The following is a 19,206-nucleotide window of genomic DNA, read 5'->3' as shown; positions in this document are numbered from 1 at the left end:
GAGTCCTGTGGGCGGGCTGCTTCGGGAGTATGGGGTACCGAACCCTCTGATACGGGCGGTTCGGTCCCTGTATGACCGGAGTCAGAGTTTGGTCCGCATTACCGGCAGTAAGTCTGACTTCGTTTCCGGTGAGGGTTGGACTCCGCCTAGGCTGCCCTTTGTCACCGATTCTGTTCATAACTTTTATGGACAGAATTTCAAGGTCCAGCAGAGGCGCCGAGGGGGTCCGGTTTGGTGGCCTCAGTATTGCATCTCTGCTTTTTGCAGATGATGTGGCTCTGTTGGCTTCATCAAGCCGTGATCTCCAACTCTCACTGGAGCAGTTCGCAGCAGTGTGTGAAGCGGCTGGGATGAGAATCAGCACCTCCAAATCTGAGCCCATGGTCCTCAATCGGAAAAGGGTGGCGTGTCCTCTTCAGGTCGGCGATGAGATCCTGCCCCAAGTGGAGGAGTTCAAGTATCTTGGGGTCTTGTTCACGAGTGAGGGAAGAATGGAACGGGAGAGCGGGCGCACTGGTGCAGTGTCTGCAGTGATGCAGACTTGGTATCGGTCCGTTGTGGTAAAGAAGGAGCTACGCCAAAAGGCGAAGCTCTCGATTTACCGGTCGATCTACGTTCCTACCCTCACATATGGTCACGAGCTGTGGGTCGAAGAACAAGCGGCCGAAAATGGATGGAAAAAAAGTTCTGTTTTTAAAGAAAGAAGCTGTATATTTGAGAAAAACAAAGCTTAGTATTTTTGTGGGAAAAAAACAAGAATGGTTCTTTTTTTAATATAGTTGACTTAAAAATGTATATTTGAGAGGAAAAAGTCTTTCATGGGGAAAAAAGTAATTTTCAGGGGGAAAAACCCTTTTTAGTTGTACATTTCAGAAAAAGGTTCTGCACTTAAAAGGAAAAAGCTATACAATATAAATACATATGTATTTAAGTAATGTCAAAAGAAAAAGAGTGGAAGATCTGTGTTTTAGAAAAGTCATTCAAAAAAGTGATTTTATATATATATTTCTATTTTAAAATATTTTTATGACAGTTGTATATTTGAGAAAAAGTTCTGTATTTAAAAGAATAAAACTGTTTCTTATTGAGCAAACTGGTTGTGTATTGAAGTGAAAAAAAGTTTTTTTTTTTTTTTTTTTTTTTATATAAATGTAATATGAATAAAAATTTTAGTTTCCAGAAAAAAAGGGCACATCTTCAACAAAAAAAGTATTTGTTTCGAGTATGTTTTTTTTGAAAAGTTGATTAAGTGACGGGGGGATATGTGTATGTGTATATTTATTTAAGAAACCCAAGTTAGGTATTTTTTATATCTAAGAAAAAAAATATGATTGAGGATAAAAGTCATATTTGAGTACAAATGTGTATTTTCAAAAAAAGATGGATTTTTTGAGAACAGGCGTATAGTTTCAATTAAAATGTATATTTGAAAGAAAAAAAAAATCATATTGGGGGGAAAAATTTAAATATTTTAGACCCAAAAAGTTGTACATTTTTGCGAAAAAAATAAATGTCATGCTGGTATTTTCAAGAACAGATGTCTCAAATTTTCCAGTATTTTTAAGGATATTTTTTCTTGGGGGGGGGGGGGTATTTTTAGGAATAAGTCCTATATTGGGGGGGGGGAGTTGTGTACTTGGGCGAAGTCATGTACACTTAAAATATTTAAGAGAAAAATAGTTTAGTGAGAAAAAAAATAATTCAACCAAAAAGTTGTACATTATTGAGAAAAAAAATCTTTGCTACACCTTACTTTGTGTAAAGTGTTATATAATTCTCCTTCCTTTGAGTGTTTGACAAAGGCATGTCACAGACATGTTAAGTAACCTAGGAACTGTTTTAAAATGTGAAAGGAAAAAAAATATATATATTGCCTTTAATGTGTTGAGGGTATTAGGCCCACAATCAAACTGCAGTAAGACTTCCAAGTTATTAGTACATATGTAACAAAATTGTAGCAAAACACTCCTTAGTTTTTACCTCTTTCTGAAGCTGTCCGAGAGTAGCGGTGAGATTGAGCATCAATTTGGTGACGTTCTCCAGTTGACTCTGCAGAACCTGGATGGAGTCCTGCTGCTTCTGGTCCTGAGGATTAAAGCAAAGCGGAGTCATATGATTTAATACCAACTGCGCTTCAACACCGTGGCCCAGTCCGTGTACACCCACCTGCTCCTCAGCGATGCGCGAGGTGTTCTGCAGTTTGACGACAGTCTTGTTGAACGCCTTCTGCATTTCCTCCATCTGTTTGCGGTATCTAAGCAGCATGGAAAAGTTAAATGTGTGGCGTTGGTTATCGCAAAGAGTCAGTTTTATTTCTATAGCACCAATTCACAACAGACAAAACCACATTCCTGATACATTAAAATAATGTATTTTTTTTATTTATTTTTTTTATATATGAATGAATGTATTTTGTGTGTGACAAAACCACATTCCTGATACATTAAAAGAAACCCAAATGAACCCCATATCAAAAAGCACTCGGCAATAGAGCCAAGGAAAATGTGTTTTTTTTCCCACAAAGATGCAACGTACATGACATTAAATTGCTGTGAGATGCTCCCTAAAACTTGCGTCAAAAAAATATTAAATAGAATGCTCTCCTTTTGATGTGCACTAACACACTGTTTCCGCACGGACGTTGTTGTCATGAGACACTGACGTGTCGTGTTCAATTTTACAAATTCAAATCTAACCATGGATATATAGTATTCTTATCTCCGAGGCAAGTGTGTGTGAGTAGAGCAAGGAGCAGCGTGACAGAATTTCCCCACAGCAAAAAGTTAGTACATCGGTTAAATATTGATCAATGTTGAGTTGTTGTTATAATTGGCCCGCCAATTTATCGTGTGGGTTCTAGTCTGCATGCTATAAGAGCAGTTAGGACACACAAATGTTTTCCATTTCCTCTCTCACATTTTAAAAATCGTCTCAGATGTAAAAAATGTGTATACGTGTACACTGCTTAACATTAATAGTCCCAAACACACACACACACACAAAAATGGCTGTACCTCTGGCTAAGCTCCTCCAGGTATCTGCCAGACAGACTCATGTTCATCTCCAGTGCTTTGATCCTGTTGTTGAGCCGCATGAAGACACTCTCCTTCTGGCTGGAGCCGTGCACTGCCGCGCCATTGGCGCCTGCCGTGCCGCCGCCGCCTGCAGGGCCGCCGTTGTAGTCCCCGGCGTTCTGCAGCTCGGCATAGAAATCAGTAGCTGCCCGGTGCGTGTTGCCATTTAACAGGTCGTCATCCGCGGTGTCCATCGCCCGGTGAGGTTCACCCACCGGAGGGTCCCCATGGTCTTCTAGAGGGGTGTTGGATTTTTGCAGGTTGCTAACTGCGTCAGGGTCCGTTAAGGGGAGAACTGTCAGCTGCTCCGTGGGAGGGGGGATGAGGTCTTCGGGGCGTGACACAGTCGGAAGGTCCTGTTCCTTAGGGGTGGGGAGGGCAGCATCCGGAGCGTCTGACTCCGGTGTGGGAAGCTGTAGCAAGGGGCTCACCGACAATGCAGGTGGGGTGGCACTCAACCGCTGCGTTTCGGGTACTGGGGCGGCCTGGAGAGGCGGAGTGGGGACGGGGTTTAGAGTGGCGTCCTTGATTGGAGGCAGCAGCGTGTCCTGTTGGGTGGGAGTCAGGGAACCGTGGATGTCCGAAAAGCTGTCCGGGTGTAGGGTGGATGTCCTGCTGGGCTCCAGCTGGAAGTCAGATAGCGTAGTGTGCGCGTGGGGGTCCACATGCGGCGTGACAGGGAACTCGCCCAAAGGTTGATCGTCATTTTGGCCCGTGAGAGTCGCCTCGGCCTCTGAGGCTTTTTCAGTGAGGGGAAGGGCTTCCTGTGAAGGTGTGGGTGCGGGGATGGGGATATGTGGAGGTGTGAGGGTGGGGGTGTTACCAACGGGGCATGTCTGGGTGTGAAGTTTGCGGAGTCGCTCCTCGGCCAACACGGCGGAGCACCAGCGGCTGAGTAGCTCAGGTAGCGTGGCCAAGCACGACAGCGACAAGAAAGGACAGTACGCCAAACTCTCCCTATCCAGTGCCTCCTCCTCTTCCTCCTCCTCCAACAGTGTGACAGTGGACTGTTGGGGCTCTTCGTCATCTTCCTCTTCCACCAGAGTAACAATCTGTCTGTCCGTCTGGGGGTCGAGGGAGGAGACAGATGCGGGAGAAACACCGGCATCCTCGGGAGCCGTATGCTCTTCTGGCTCATCAGGTTTCTCACTGAAGGAAGGAAAGTGAAACTTATAAATTGGTCCCTTGGCGTATGAGGTCAATTTGTTCCATGATCAAGGTCATAACTCAATTTATTCTTGTAGCCAAGATTGTTCAGAAAGTTATTTTTAATCAACTCAGCAATTTCTTTAAACTTAAATAGATTTTTTAAAATCTCATCACAGTACAGAGTCTGCTCTTCATCAAAGTGCTAACTGATGTAAGGTTGAATACTGACTCGGGCAAAAGTGTCAATTCTGGTCTTGTTGGACCTCAGCGCAGCTTTTGATACGGTAGATTATAATATACTGCTGAATAGGTTGGAAACGTGAGTAGGACTAAATGCAACGGTCCTTAAATGGTTCAGGTCCTACCTGGAGGAAAGGAGTTCGTTTGTAACCATTGGAAGTGTTCAATCTCATCGTATGCCAATGACCGATTTGGTCCTCAAGGGTCAGTTCTTGGACCCCTCCTGTTCAGCCTGTATATGCTACCTTTGGGTCAAATTCTTCAGAACTTTAATTTTGACCATCATAGATATGCAGATGACACACAGTTATATCTAGCAGTGTCTCCAGATGACTGCAGTTCAATTGAGGTGTTGTGTCACTGTCTAAAACCGATAAATATCTGGATGAGCCAACATTTTCTTCAATTAAACCACAACAAAACTGAGATAATTGTTTTTGGCAATAAAGAAAAGAGGATTGCTGTTAGTAAATACCTGGAGTCACTCTCTTTAAAAACCAAAGACCAAGTCCGAAATCTTGGCGTTCTGATAGATTCCGACTTGACTTTCAACAGTCATATAAAATCAATTACTAAAACTGCAGTCTTCCATCTGAAGAACATATCCAGAGTGAAGGCTTGCATGTGTCAAGCAGACCAGGAGAAGCTCATCCATGCTTTTATCCCAAGTAGACTTGACTATTGTAATGGTCTTATATATAAAAAAAAAAAAAAAAAAAAAAAAAAAAAAGCAACAGCTCGTAACTTGGAAAAATCAAGTTAGGGCACTTGTAAGTTAAGGTACCACTGTATATATTTTTTAGATTGTTTTCAAAGTTTAATAAAATTCACACTCAATCTAAAATTTTAACTAGGTGGCCAAAAACTAACCAAGTTTTAATGTCTGTAGGGTTAAAAAAAATAAAAAAAAGGTTGATGGGCCGGATAAAAGATCGCAGTGGACCTTGTGTGCCATACTTTTTCCACTCCTGCTTTATGGTGTGTAAAGAGCCTTACACAGTAGAGTCTTGAGGGCTTTTCACTGGCGTCGCAAGCGCAACCTCCACGCTCTCCTCCTTGTTGGTCGACACTTCTTCTGTTCCGTTACCTGGGATTGGGCAAACAGCATTATAAGACTGTTGTTAAAGTAACGCTGGAGCTAATGGCTCCAGTCTTTATGGCGCATGTGGCTGTAGGACGCAGGTTGGACATGATCCCGTTTCTTGGCAGTTTGGCTCACAAACCCGTTTGGGGTAGCCGGGAGATAGTCAGAACCGGTCTGATCCAGTTAGACCTGATCCTGCCTCCACACACGCATACACAAGGACTAAAACAGCCGGCAGCAGCAACAGAGACAGCGAGTTACTCATTTAACAAGAAATGTTGGGCATTTACAAACACGGTGGATATAACGAGTCAACACACCCCTATTCAAATGCGCCATTTGTGTGATATAAAGAGACCAAGATAGAACATTTCGAAACTTTCCCCACAATGTGACAACCCGTGCAACTCAATTGGGGAAAAAAAACAAATTCAGATATATTTTTGGCAAAGGAAGTAAAAATACACAACAGATATTGTGGCTGCACAATAACTGAGGATGCGGTTGTGTTCATTATTAACCACATTCAATCTCATGTCAAATGGGACTCAGCACAATTACAGGTTATAAATCACATTGAAGATTGAACGTTTTCTAATTATTTTTCTTGCTCTCATTTTCTTGTTGTACAGGATATAGGTCACATTGAAGGTTGAAAGTTGAAGCTTTTCTTTTTTCTTTACATCATAAAAACGTGGCATTTGACCTGGAGTGTTTCATACCTGCCAGAACGGTGTTACACAACAGCGGAGGCGCCAACAGAGATTACATTCGGCCTTTGCAAGCTCCAAATGGTACAATTCCTAATTTTGCTGCAGCCTTAGTGGTGATAATTTTTTTGTGAACTGTGGAGACCCCCCCCCCCCCCCCGAGCTGCTGACCTAACAGTTTTAGGAAGCGTTAATCCAAACAAGTTGTTGCGGTTGTGCATCCCTTTGGAAGACATCTACTCTGTATGTAATAAAGCATCATTCAGTCAATCTGTTCCCATCTGCCTTCTGCCACTTTTGTCATTTCCTTAATGATCCGTTCCATTCATTCAATACCACATCAATGGAAAAAGGACAAATGTGGTGACTCATCAATCTGTGGGCGTACTGAATCATGGCTAAATCACTTGATGTTTCAATATGCATTGTCATTGGGTCACTCAGACAAGCCAAGGCCTCATCCATCTAGGTGGGCTTTGTTAATGGAATCACTTTAAACCCCACCAAACTGCTTACATGCATGCAAGCGTTAGTCTCCAAGAATAATATTGTATGCATGACAATATTATCACATGCTTTCCATTACAGAACCATGTGTTAACCAATATGGCATGAAAACCATGTGATATCTCTCAGCCAATCAGAAAAGAATGGCAATGATAAATAAACTGCATCATGAATAAATTGAGTAATGTCATAGAATTAGGAGAATGATGATGTATGTTTATCATATTAAGCATAATGGACTAAAATTGCCTCATTTGTTGTACTTATTCTAGATGTGTTCTAAAAAATATATTTCATGATAAAGCGTTTTAGGTTATTTACTGCATTTCTAATTAAAATTATAACTATGATAAACATGACTTAAGTTTAAGTACAAAAAAACAAAAATTAAGGGTTAAAATTTAAAAGGGGACGTATGCAAAAAAAAAAAATATTTTTTACTGCTTGTATACCAATAGTTGGGGCTCTGGAATGCCTGCTCACCCATCAAGTGTAAATTTAAACAACCAAGTAAATGTTTTACGTCTGAAAATCCGTGTGTCTTCTACACACTCATCCCACTGTTTCGCTGGCACACTATACTAGCTGAAAAGCTGTAATGCAGAGACAAATATTCTCCACAGGTGCAATGCTCCCACCATCAGAGCCAAAAGGTAAGCAGAACTTCATTGCGTTTTGTTAGATGCACAGATTAGCGCTGTCAGCAAAGCAGTTAAAAAGGAAGTGGAGGACCCAAGACGGGATGTAATAAGAACAACACATATACCTTCTGCCCCTGCTTGGTCCTCGAGCTCAGGTTTACCGCCGAGCACGTTGGCAGCAATGTTGTTGACCATGTTGAGGATGGCATCTGAAAGTGAACACACAATGTTGACATTTTATCAAGAGTCCTGTAATATTTGTTGAATTAATTTAGCAGTTTTTTTCCCCCTACAATTAGTTATTGCTCCTCATGTTCTCAATAGGGTAGAGGTCAGGGGCTGATGGTGAACATTCTTCCCTTTATATCCATAGCAGCTAAAGCTTGGGTATTATTTTACTGTGGAAGGCACAGTTCTTTTTAGAACATGGCAGGAAATGGTCAGTTACCAAAAAAAGGTCTAGATATTTTGCAGCGGTTATTTGGACAGATTCAGGCCCCCGAGAGTCGCCTAACATATCACTCCCTGTTGGTCCAGATGAAAATATTACTCCGCCACCTCAAATTTTATTCAGTTTAAATCCTATATGACAGTAGTTCTCAAACCTTTAGTTTTAAACCAAGTACCACTTTAAAAAAATAAATAAATAAATAAATAAATAAATAAATAAATAAATAAATAAATAATTTAAATGCAAAAGCATTTTACGGTACGTAAAAGTTCAATACAAATGAACCCAGGAAATGTACTGTGCTGCATTTAAAAGAAAAAAAGAAAAAAAAAGTGTAAGCCACTGTAACATTATGCAGTTTGAACAATTCAGTATTCGCCCCACCCCCCCCTATGGACAACTAGAGGGAGCCCGCGTACCACACTTTGAGAATCATCCCTATATGCGCAATTTTTAATACAGCATTTTACTTTCATTTGTGTGTACATACTTGTTGCGGAGCCGAGCAGATTTTTAGACGCCTTGTCTTCTGATGGTTGATAGCCGGGCGGATAGTCTGAGGAGACAAACGCACATTAATAGCTCCACTAACAACAGGCTAAAACCATCTGGTCAGTGAACACGTTTTAGGTACATCTCACAACCTTGTGTATTTGTACACAGTTTGTGTTCCTTGATGCTTACCGCAATCTTCATCCAGGTAGTCCAGCCTTTCAGAAGGGTACTGGGAATCGGCTATCTCCTCATACTCCTCCACCATGCTGGTACCAAACACCCTACGCAAAACAAACACAGACTCTGTGACCTCCACAAAACTGCCTACAGAAAAAAAAAAAAGGTTAAGGGTCATTGTTGTAATGCAAGAAATTATCTAATCTTTCTGGGGCGAGAGCTCTGTAGGACACACACTGCTCTGATCTATCTATGTAGAACACCTCATTGCTAATACACAAATTTTCCATATTTTGAGTTGGTAATGTTTGTTATTGTTAAACTGGTATCTTCTGACTGGGAACGACGATCAAGTGACAAAAGACTGCAAGACATTGCGTAATAGTTGACATTTTCTTGAGTCGTACGTATCGTTTATCTTTTTAGCAGTCGTGCCACTTTCTTGTGTCATCTTAAAGATTCAACAAATACAGTGTCATCAAATTTTGGTTCTACTGTAGATAAAACGTACAAAATTTTATTTAATGCCAAAGGAGTCAAGAACAAGTGAAAATATAAACTCATTGCTCTTTTTAAGTCAACACTGAGACAATCTGTGGAACATAACAGTCACGTACGCCTACCACGATAACCATTTCGCCTTGTAGGTGAACGTAGCAATTAGCGTGCCCTCCAGACAAACTACACAGAAATCTGGTGGTATTGATAGAAATGTGCATAGCTCCATAAATACCAGCAAAAGCAATATGTCTTACCTGAAGAGACTGAGGGGACAGAAGTGTTCGGAACCAAAGTGGGAAAGCAGCTCAACCTGCAAAAGGACGTACAGGGGGAAAAAGTCAGGCATGATTTCGAAACAATCCTGACACCAAAAAGTTCGAGATATTGGGCTTTCGAGTGAAATTTCAGGATGACCCAAAAATGACTTGAAACATTGAACAGTTGGACATATGCATTCAAAGGTTTATATAAAGCCATCAATGAAGGTTATAGTGCATTTTAGCTTCATACTGAAATTTCACCCAAAAGACGAATATCTCGAGCTTTTATTGAGTAGTGTATGTGAGCCCCATTTATTACACCCTCAAATTACTAAAGTGAAACAGATACAGTATGGTCAATGTGGGTGTTAGTATTCACATGCATTTGTTTCTCCCACCCAAAAGCTCACCTGTTAAAAGACACGTATTACGACAGTTAAAGACACGTGAACGGCCTATGACAGACAGAGAAGAATGCTAACCTTAATGTACTTGATGAACATCTGAGACCGCAGGACGGAAGGCAGGAGAAATAAAACAAGAAAATGAGTTCAATCAAAAGGAGTTGCAAGCATTTTCTATAAAGTTTAGAGAAACACACACACACACACAAAAGGTTGATCTATTATTCCGGATGGTTCCACATGATGCTGATAGAGATTGTTCTAACAAGCGTTTAAGAATAGACGGATGGGCAGCAGGACGAAGTCAGAAAAGATGAGAAATGTCAGTGAAAGATGTTCTATACTGGAGAGATTTTTACAGCGAAGCAAGCAGTCCTGCAACTACAAACCAATTATAACCAATATTAATGACATTTTAACATTACACACTGCAAAAAAAGCTTGGCAATTTGGGGGTGTGATAATGACATACATTCATTCATTCATCTTCCGTTCCGCTTATCCTCACTAGGGTCGCGGGGGTGCTGGAGCCTATCCCAGCAATCTTCGGGCGAGAGGCGGGGTACACCCTGAACTGGTCGCCAGCCAATCGCAGGGCACATAGAAACAAACAACCATTCGCGCACACATTCACACTTAAGGGCAATTTAGAGTCTTCAAACAACCTACCATGCATGTTTTTGGGATGGGGGAGGAAACCGGGGCGAACATGCAAACTCCACACATCCGGGGCGGGGATTTGAACCTCGGTCCTCAGAACTGTGAGGCAGCTGTGCTAACCAGTCGCTCACCGTGCCGCCCTAATGATATACATGTCCACCCAACTTGCGTGTTGATCGGTGAAATGGGTGTTGGGGGTGTGGGGCGGGGGGGGGGGGGGAATCTTTTCCAACCTTCTAGGGGGCTAAGTTACTGAGTGAGAATTGGCGGATTCAAACCAAAATGGCTGACTTCCTGTTAAATTTTGTGCATGGGCCTTTGAGACTTTTTTGTGCATCCTGTTTTGATAGACATGTCCACCCAATTTCGTGTTGGTGACCAAACTAGTGTTGGGGGATAGTTTATTTCAAACTTCCCAGGAGGCGCAACTGTGTTAGTTTCAGGGGGTTGTGTTTGGGACTCCTTAAATGCAATACATTTTCATCAGGATACAAAGCGCATTTGACCTTTAGCTCATACAAGCAGCGCCACTGTGACGGGCGCACAATGTGACGGCCATTAATAAGAGTCACATTTCACCATTCACTTGTTCCTGGGATGGAGTTACCCACCCGCTCTGCTGGGTTAAATTACCGTGAAGTCACAAGATGATCTCCTGAGCTTACAACCATCAATGCCAGTGTGTGAACTTAAGCAAATAACCAATAAATACACTATTTATGACACCCCACCTCCATCAACACCCAACTCCCCTGGGGGCATTACTGTACTTTCACTGAGGGGGAAAAGAAGGGAAGTACCTTCACATATTTAGCATAAAGCTGTTCATCCAGTGGAAAGCTCTGTACGATACGTTCATCGCGGGCGTGGAACGTCCCCAGCTTCACCCACTTGTTTGTGGGGTACCTGCAAAAAAACACCACAAAGTGAGACTGGAAAGTCCGTCGAAGGCCGCGTGCCAACATTGAGGCTGGTGCAAAATGCCACACAGGTCGAGATATGACTCAAGGGCAGAACCTCGCATGCCAGAACTTATGAAGGGAATTAAATCTTGAAGGTCAAAAATAAATAAAACAAACATATTCTGTGCCATAATGCTGGTCGTCAAGCTAACTCTGTGCCATAATGCTGGTCGTCAAGCTAACTATTGATTGGTTGCGCATGTGCAGAAATGATGGAAAAACATTGATGCAAAAAAGCTCAAACATGAATGCTGATGAAGAACATGTGGACGTTAGAGATGAAACTTTATGGATGATCCGTGATAACATTTCTAACGGTTAATAATATCGTTTTTAATATAAGTTTAAAATTGTATCTTATTTAGCATAATTGATTCTGCCCCTGCCAACTCAGTGACTTTGTAACTCTACCTTGTATTTGGACACTCGAGCAATTAGCAACAAATCTTGCAACTTTTTCTGGTGTTATTTGAGAACTTTGAAGTCAGACTGGCCCACAGATGCAGCGAGAGCAGGAGATGTTCACCCCCTCCGGACTGCAAGTGAATGGCACTCGCGAGGCTGCCTTATTGGAAGTATAACTATATGTGTGCATGTTATAAACAAAAAAGGTGGCTACACACAAAAAAAAGGTTTGTGTCCACTCATTCATGCAGTGGAGAGAAAATGGAGGATTATCCCTGAAGTGCAGGTATTCCTGACTTCAGCCCTCGCGTCGCAGACAGAGCTTGTGAATATTGTCAGCTTAAAATGCATCTTCAAATGATATTCCTATAATTCTATATATACTACAATAAACATTTCTTAAAATTGGTACTGTGTATCTAGAAAATAAGTTTGTTTATATGTCTATTCATCAACACAAAAGCTATTTCAACCGAAAAAATTTCAACCGTTCGTGTGTCCAACATTTATCTGCTAGAATGATTTTTACAATTGCATAGCCTCAACATAATAAGATCTTTATAATAATTACACACATTTCTTAACAGAGTCCAACTTATTAAATGATACCACTATCTGATTCCATCATTTAAATTTTGTTGGGTTTTGCATGCATGAAAATTCACTGGTTGTTTTTGTACACAAAATTTGTTGCAATGTTTTTGGCTTTCAGTGTGCACCAGATTTTGTTGTTTATATTTTTTTTAGTAATATCGTGATAATACCTATAGAGGTCATAATTTTAGTCAAGATAATCATGACTTGAAAATTTCATACCGTTTCATCTCTACCCGACACCATACATAACTCATGCAACAGCCGCAAAATTATATCCGATCCAATAAAGGAGCTCTCAATATCTTGCAGGGGCTGTTCTCAACTGTATGCTGGTGTACCTAATGTTGTGTTTATATGGATTTCTACTGGGTGTACTGCGTACCTGTCACTTAGGGAGACGACAAAGTCTTTAGGTGTCGACGAGAAGAGTTCAAAGTTGGCAATGTCCAGCTGCTTGACTTGAATGGGCTCACAGAGCTCGATCACAAACCTGCAGAGCCATAAAGAGGAAATTTTAAATACAAACTTCTATATAAACTATGGACAGAAAAGAGGGGGCGGGGGGGAAAGAAAAAAAAAAATCTGGGATATTGGGTAGTAGTTCAGGATAAATCAAAAATACACTATAACATACAGTAAATTAATTTGACCACTGAGCTTAGACTGTCACCGTGACATCCACAGGTTGCAATAGAGCTACAGAGAGACTGGAAGAGTCACAGAAAGGCATAGAAGTGGGCGTATTTGGAAATATTCATGGCCAGACACGGCTGTGAAGTTTGTCGCGCACTTCTTGTTTGAGAACAGCACATTGTGCAAAAAAAACTACTAAGTTCACCTATGAAGACATGTTCACCTGTTATTGCGCATACTTTGCTGAAATTTCACCCAATAGCCCAAACTGCTTGTGAGTATGTAGCGAAAACTATTACGGATGCTCTCTAGAGACGCTTCTGTAACTCACCAGATTTTGTTGCTGCAGGGATTCAGCATGTAAAGGTCCATATTCTCCATGAGAATAGCCGACGTGCTCTGGAGTAAACAAAATATTGAAATCAAGTTAATTGTCCATGAAATACAAAAAAAAAAAAAAAAGATGAGTGTTTATATTATACATGACCTTGAACAATGTTGTGGCAATGGCCAGCTTCTCTTATATTAGGATATTGCTTAGTTTGTAGTGTCTTGAGACTTTTCCCCACTACCAACCTTGGCCTCATTGTTTGCAGAGAGTATCTTTGCGCCACACTCTACCGAGGCGTAGTTATTCTTGAAGTTTTTCTGGACCTTTTTCACTGGCTGGGCGATGCCGCTGGCAGCCGTGTGGAGATTCTGACCTGCGCAGAGCATACAGAAATAGAACCTGTGAGGAACCTAAAAGCCAGAGACGAGTAGAGGTGAGGCATAATCGAGCGTCCTCCATAAGCAACAACAGTGGGACTACTGCGCATGCATGTTTAAGACTTACTTTTCTCCTTCTCCACCTCCATGACTTGTTTCTTCCACTCATCAAAGGTTGGGATGTCATCCTTGCCGGGAACAGAGGGATCTGAATCCCTGTTGATACCAGCCTCCCCCACCTATATTGCACATACAAAACACATTCCTTGAAAATATGGCAAATATCCCTTGAAAAATATTCACATTCATCCATCCCCCAGGCTGGCCCAATCCTCACCACTCTCGAAGATGATTGGCTGTCGCAACGTGATTTGTGGCTTGAAGTTTAAATATCCCAACCCGTGCAAATGGGTAAAGAAGCAAATTTGTGTGTGCTCGACCCACTCGTGTCGCGTCATGCGCACGGATTCGTGCCTACTCACGCGAATTGCATTGCCCATATATGTAATCACAGTTAACGCGCATAATGGGGGAGGGGGGTAATTATGAAGGAAAAATGTTCTATTTGAGACTAATATTTTCAATAAGTAACAAGTTTCCATTTCCTTTATTGCCAATGGGAAAAACTACCAGTGTCCAGAACCGCACTTTTGGACTCCACTGTAGTTTTTGTAAAACACTGCTAAAAAACGTAAAACACTGCTAAAAGACAGACCGCTATGGCAATGTAATAATCCTTCGTGGCACAGGTAATAAGACTGCCTTTATCTTTTGTGTTTGTAAAAAACAAAGTGAGGCACACGACTTGGCACGTCCCTCCTGAAACATTCATCACCTCCCCGCTGTTACCGTAACTCTGCTGTACATAAGGTTATCCAGACGCAGTAAAATGAGGATGATGCATTATTTGTAAGGACGCCAGCATGAGTGGGGGCCTAGCAAACTATTGGCCCACGTTAGCTTCAGGGTGCCCACGGCTTGTCGACCAGGAAGCTTACGGTACACGACATGGCTCAAACACTCACATTTTCCATTGCAACAGAGCGCCTAATGTCCCATCTCCAACTAATACCGACACTAACAGTAATTCCAGTAATACTGAAAGCGGAAAAAAGCCACCCAACCTTAGAAATGAATTCAATTGACTTAATTATTGTGCTACATCACACCCCTGCATTGACATGCTTGTGTTTATGCAAAAGGGGTTTTAGGGGCATACCAGGAGGAAAAAATTTAAAATATTAAAAATTACACTACAAGATTAGTCGTAATCTTATGAAAAGGGTATTTCATATTCAAGACAATTGGGTATTTGAGATCAAAAGTAGTTAATTTTGTCGATTGAAGTCAACCTTTATCTTGAAAAATGTATATACATTTGTAAAAATGAATAAATCCCGTTAAATCTCTCTCCAAAATGTTATTTTTCTAACATTACAACTTCACCTAAACAAAGTTTTTTTTTTCTTAAATATAAATCAAATTTATTCCTCCCAAAACTCCAAATCTAACTATTCTTGAAATGATATAGATAGATAGATAGATAGATAGATAGATAGATAGATAGATAGATAGATAGATAGATAGATAGATGACTTTGGTCAAAATAAGACTCAAATATCCAAAATTTTGGTAAAAAAAATATACAATTATTCTTCTAAATTTGAGAATAGTCGTAATTTCATCTAGACAATACACATTTTCTCAAAAATAGACAACATTTTCCCCCCACAGACTACTTTTTTTCTCAAAAGTATTGACTTTTTCCCCACATAAACTCCGTTTTCCCCCCTCAAAAAACATACCACACTCAAAAATATGGTACACAACTAGTCAGGAAAATAGACTTTATTTTCGAAATTTTATGGAAAAGTTGTAATTTTACAACTTTACCCCTAAATATAGTCTCACTACTTTCTCAAAATCTATTGGATTTTTTATCCTGAAAATCCTGAAAAGTATAAAACTTTATTTTCAAAAGTATATACACGATTATTTTAAAAACAACAACTTTATTTTCAGAAGTATATGTGACTTCATTTTCAAAAGTAAATAAGACTTTAAAAAAAAATAATAATAATAATAAAATAAAATTGTATGACTATTTTCGACTGTCGCAACATTAGAGCAATGTCGTATGGTAATTTGTTTTTACCCAGGGTGTCCTTAATACTTCTATTTAAGAGTCATCTTTTCAATTCAGAATTTGAAACGCAAATGACCTGATGCGGATGCAAGGAGGCGTTGTTGTCGTGCTGCACCTCAGTCCGTCCCTCTTCCTGCTGCTTCTCATGTTCCTCCTCCTGTTGCTGTTCCACATAGACCGAAGTGGACTGAACCACTGCTTCAGGACCCAAATCCTGGCTCTGGTCTGACTGCAGGTGCTCTTTATCAGCCTCTCTACAACAAAAAGTGAGGGAAGATCCAAAATGAGCGATGGTAGTCGTAATACAAATACCAATACAAGCATTTTGAGAGTGAAATAATCAAATAAGCTGGCAGATGAGGAGGAAATTAAATGGGGAGGGGGAGAGGCGAGAGAAAGGCCAGGCGCGAGCTGATTGAACCTGCGCCGTCATTACCTGTGATCACATCCCTGGAAGGGGATATGGGGGGGGGCTAGCAAACTCACCTCAGGAGGGGGCTGCCGAAAGGGGAATTTTCACAGGTTGCCAGTTCGGGGGGGATGACCCCGCACTGCGAGTCAGAGAGCTCAGCAAAGACAAAGCTGTGTGCTGGGGGCTCGTCTCCTGCACTGGCAACCCGCACTGCGCTACGGGAAAGAAAGGACATGGCGTTTACCACTTCTCCTCACACTGGGCATGGTGGGAGACAGGTCATTAGATGCACACAAAGGTAGAACGGTGGGAGGGGGCTTGAAATGATCGGACTTGTCCTTCTAGGAATCTAGGAGGTCCCACCCAGAAGAGAGATGTGTAAAAGGGTCCATGATTTCCTCAATTCTTCATTACAAAGTCCATTCGGAACGCCCATTAGTGTGTGAGCAGCTTCTTGAATGATACATGGAATATATTGCCTTTGCTTTGGGATCAGTCATTTCAATTGTAAAATCAAATCCACACATAAATACAATGATGGAACAAAAATTTTTAAAAATGTGCATAAAATCATTTTTGGGAAATTTGTAAAACAAATGCTAAAGTTTTTAGTAAAAAAACATTTTAAAATATCTAAATCAGAAATATTAAAATTTTTTAAAAATTGTGCAAATATATCTTTATGTAAAATATTAAACAGGAAAGTTTAAAATAACTTCATTCTGCACAAAAATGTATTAAAAAATATTTTTAACAAATTATATATAGAAAATATATATAATACACCCACACAATACATAAAAAAATAGTAAAATAAAAAAAACTTCTTCAACATGAACTCAACAAAAACATGCAACATTGCACGTCAGGAATATTTCTTTGCATGGCCAGCTCACCATTCGTTGGGGATGTCGTCGTTCCAGTTGTAAAATTAAATCGCAATACATTAAAAAAAAACAACTATCAAGGAAAGGTTAAAACTAAAAAATAAATAAATCAGTGTAAGGTGTGACTCTTACCCTGTAGGAGCCGAACTATCACTCTGTGAGGTAGGTGTGTCGTTGGCATCATGTGCGGGTGCAGCCGGGTCAGAGTCGGGGCGCTGATCTGCGGCAGCTTCGTCGCCGAGGAGCTCTGTGGGGTCTGGGGTCTCGCTGGACATGTGGCCCTGTGCTGGAACTGGCTCTGACAGGGTGGAAGAGACCGTAACTGCCTGGTCACCATCCTGGTCCAGGATCTGTGCTTCAGTCCGTAGGTCTGACTCAATCACGGGTTCTGAGGAGGGTTCTGGCTCAGGAGCAGCAAGTAGAGGATCAGACTCTGTGTCTGAATTTGATACTTCCTCCTCCTCAACTACCTGTGGATTCACAGTCTGAAGAGACATCAAGAAAACAGATAGGGTTCTGCTGTTTTAGTTCACAAGAGTTTTTCCCTGTGCAAGAACAAAGCAAGTGTAACAAAGCAGCCTCGGAATGTAACAGAGTCTCCTGTTTTACAGCAGGCAGAAAAACATTTATCCAAGAGATGTGCCTCTGTAGGTGCTGCTGTTTTGATTAGCCACAAAGTTTTTTTCTGCGCTGAACGTAGCAAAACAGCACAGAATTCAACTAATGATTTACAGTGGGCACAAACACCAAAACCTATTTGTAGGTGCTGCTATTTTGGTAAGCAACAAAGTGTTTTCCGGTATCAGATGTAGCAAAGCAGCCGCAGAACATAACCAAGCCTTCTGTTTGTTTCACAGTAGGTACCAACACTTTAATTCCTTCGAGGGATGTGCCTCAGTAGGTATTGCCGTTTTGGTTAGCAAGATAGTTAGTTCCTGTGCCAGATGAAGCAAAGCAGCCACAGAGGGTGCAAATCCTTTAGATGACTGATCTGCCTCTGCAAGTGCTGCAATGTTGGTTGGCAAAAGTTTGTTCCTCTTCCAAATGTAGCAACACTGCCTCAAAACATAATGGAGCCTCCCTATTTGTTCACATTCGGTAGCAACACAAATTCATCATGCCTTCACACTGGATCTTCAACGCCTACGTAATATAAAAGTACCTGTCCTTGATGTAAATGGTGTCCTGCTCTCTTGGCCTCTAGTCCCAAATCAAAGGAGGTGTGAGTCGGCCAGTCTTCAACCTTCCACGGAATACATCAATCAATTAACCGTTTATTTTTTTTCACACATCGTCGTGTTAATGTCTTGATTGAAAAAGAATAGTCTTTTTCAAAATGCTGTTTGACTTTACATTTGTGCCGAGTTTCGCCATCACAAAACCCTCGTTATACCGAAATCAGGGAAATGTTTGAATACATTGATTCTTCTGAACTTTTTTTTTTAAACACTTGCATTGTGTTCTATTTTATGATGATTAAACACAGCAGGTTACACTGACCCGTGAACACTGTTGGTAAGAAATGAAGTGAACACAATAGGAGGGTTAAAAATTGTACTGGTAATATTTTTTAAGTCACATTTTAACATGGTTAATTGTCATGAAAGTGCAAAAATATGTAATATGACCAACTTTCATCGATGGTTAAACTTAAGGAGGAGAACGAGGAAAACATACCTCAGATGAATAAGGATTTTGGCGAGATTTTACTTTAAACCTTAACCTGCTCTTGTTTGGTACAATGGTTGCGCAATCAAAGTAAAGGCTGGCTTGACTTCAGCGATGAGGAACGTGCATGCATTAATGAAAAAGCCAAAGAAAATGCACTGAAACACTGGACAAAAATACTATTATGGACTGGGTTACCCTCTGTATTTGTTTGACTGCTACCATTCCAGTTTTTTGAGAGCCCACAGCATTTAACAACACACTTCTTTGCTTAAAAGAACCTCCTGCGGTTCAGGTTCGTATGTGTGAGGAGGCCAGTGACGTACAGCCAGTCCTGCAGAGCAGCTTTGTCATGCCTGTGGCTTGAAGTGAGTGATTTGCCTCCTTCAGTGCTTACACGCAGGCCAGAGCACACAAACCCCCCTCTCCCACAAA

General features: G+C 41.0%; 1 protein-coding gene across 7 annotated transcripts in view; it reads right to left on the bottom strand.

The window, feature by feature from the left end:
* suco (SUN domain containing ossification factor) overlaps positions 1-19,206 on the bottom strand; it is a 43,317-nt gene that overhangs the window by 5,924 nt on the left and 18,187 nt on the right. For 2 of the 7 annotated variants that reach the window (XM_061683609.1, XM_061683616.1), the window contains exons 3-20: positions 18,266-18,346; positions 17,236-17,588; positions 16,291-16,431; positions 15,881-16,058; positions 13,786-13,897; positions 13,527-13,654; positions 13,282-13,349; positions 12,700-12,807; positions 11,154-11,259; positions 9,772-9,792; positions 9,284-9,339; positions 8,541-8,632; positions 8,347-8,412; positions 7,531-7,614; positions 5,460-5,550; positions 3,015-4,223; positions 2,167-2,254; positions 1,981-2,085 (exon numbers count right to left, since the gene is read on the bottom strand). In XM_061683609.1, coding sequence (XP_061539593.1) covers positions 1,981-2,085; positions 2,167-2,254; positions 3,015-4,223; positions 5,460-5,550; positions 7,531-7,614; positions 8,347-8,412; positions 8,541-8,632; positions 9,284-9,339; positions 9,772-9,792; positions 11,154-11,259; positions 12,700-12,807; positions 13,282-13,349; positions 13,527-13,654; positions 13,786-13,897; positions 15,881-16,058; positions 16,291-16,431; positions 17,236-17,588; positions 18,266-18,346 — 3,087 coding nt within the window. Of the gene's footprint in view, positions 1-1,980; positions 2,086-2,166; positions 2,255-3,014; positions 4,224-5,459; positions 5,551-7,530; positions 7,615-8,346; positions 8,413-8,540; positions 8,633-9,283; positions 9,340-9,771; positions 9,793-11,153; positions 11,260-12,699; positions 12,808-13,281; positions 13,350-13,526; positions 13,692-13,785; positions 13,898-15,880; positions 16,059-16,290; positions 16,432-17,235; positions 17,589-18,265; positions 18,347-19,206 lie in introns of those variants that run through there. The other 5 variants (XM_061683610.1, XM_061683613.1, XM_061683612.1 and 2 more) reach the window with 5 other exon arrangements.

The sequence above is a fragment of the Phycodurus eques genome, chromosome 8, assembly GCF_024500275.1.
Source record: "Phycodurus eques isolate BA_2022a chromosome 8, UOR_Pequ_1.1, whole genome shotgun sequence".
In the NCBI taxonomy this organism is placed as follows: Eukaryota; Metazoa; Chordata; class Actinopteri; order Syngnathiformes; family Syngnathidae; genus Phycodurus; species Phycodurus eques.
Note: the sequence above shows the minus strand (reverse complement) of the source record. Positions and strands in the feature narration are given on the sequence as shown.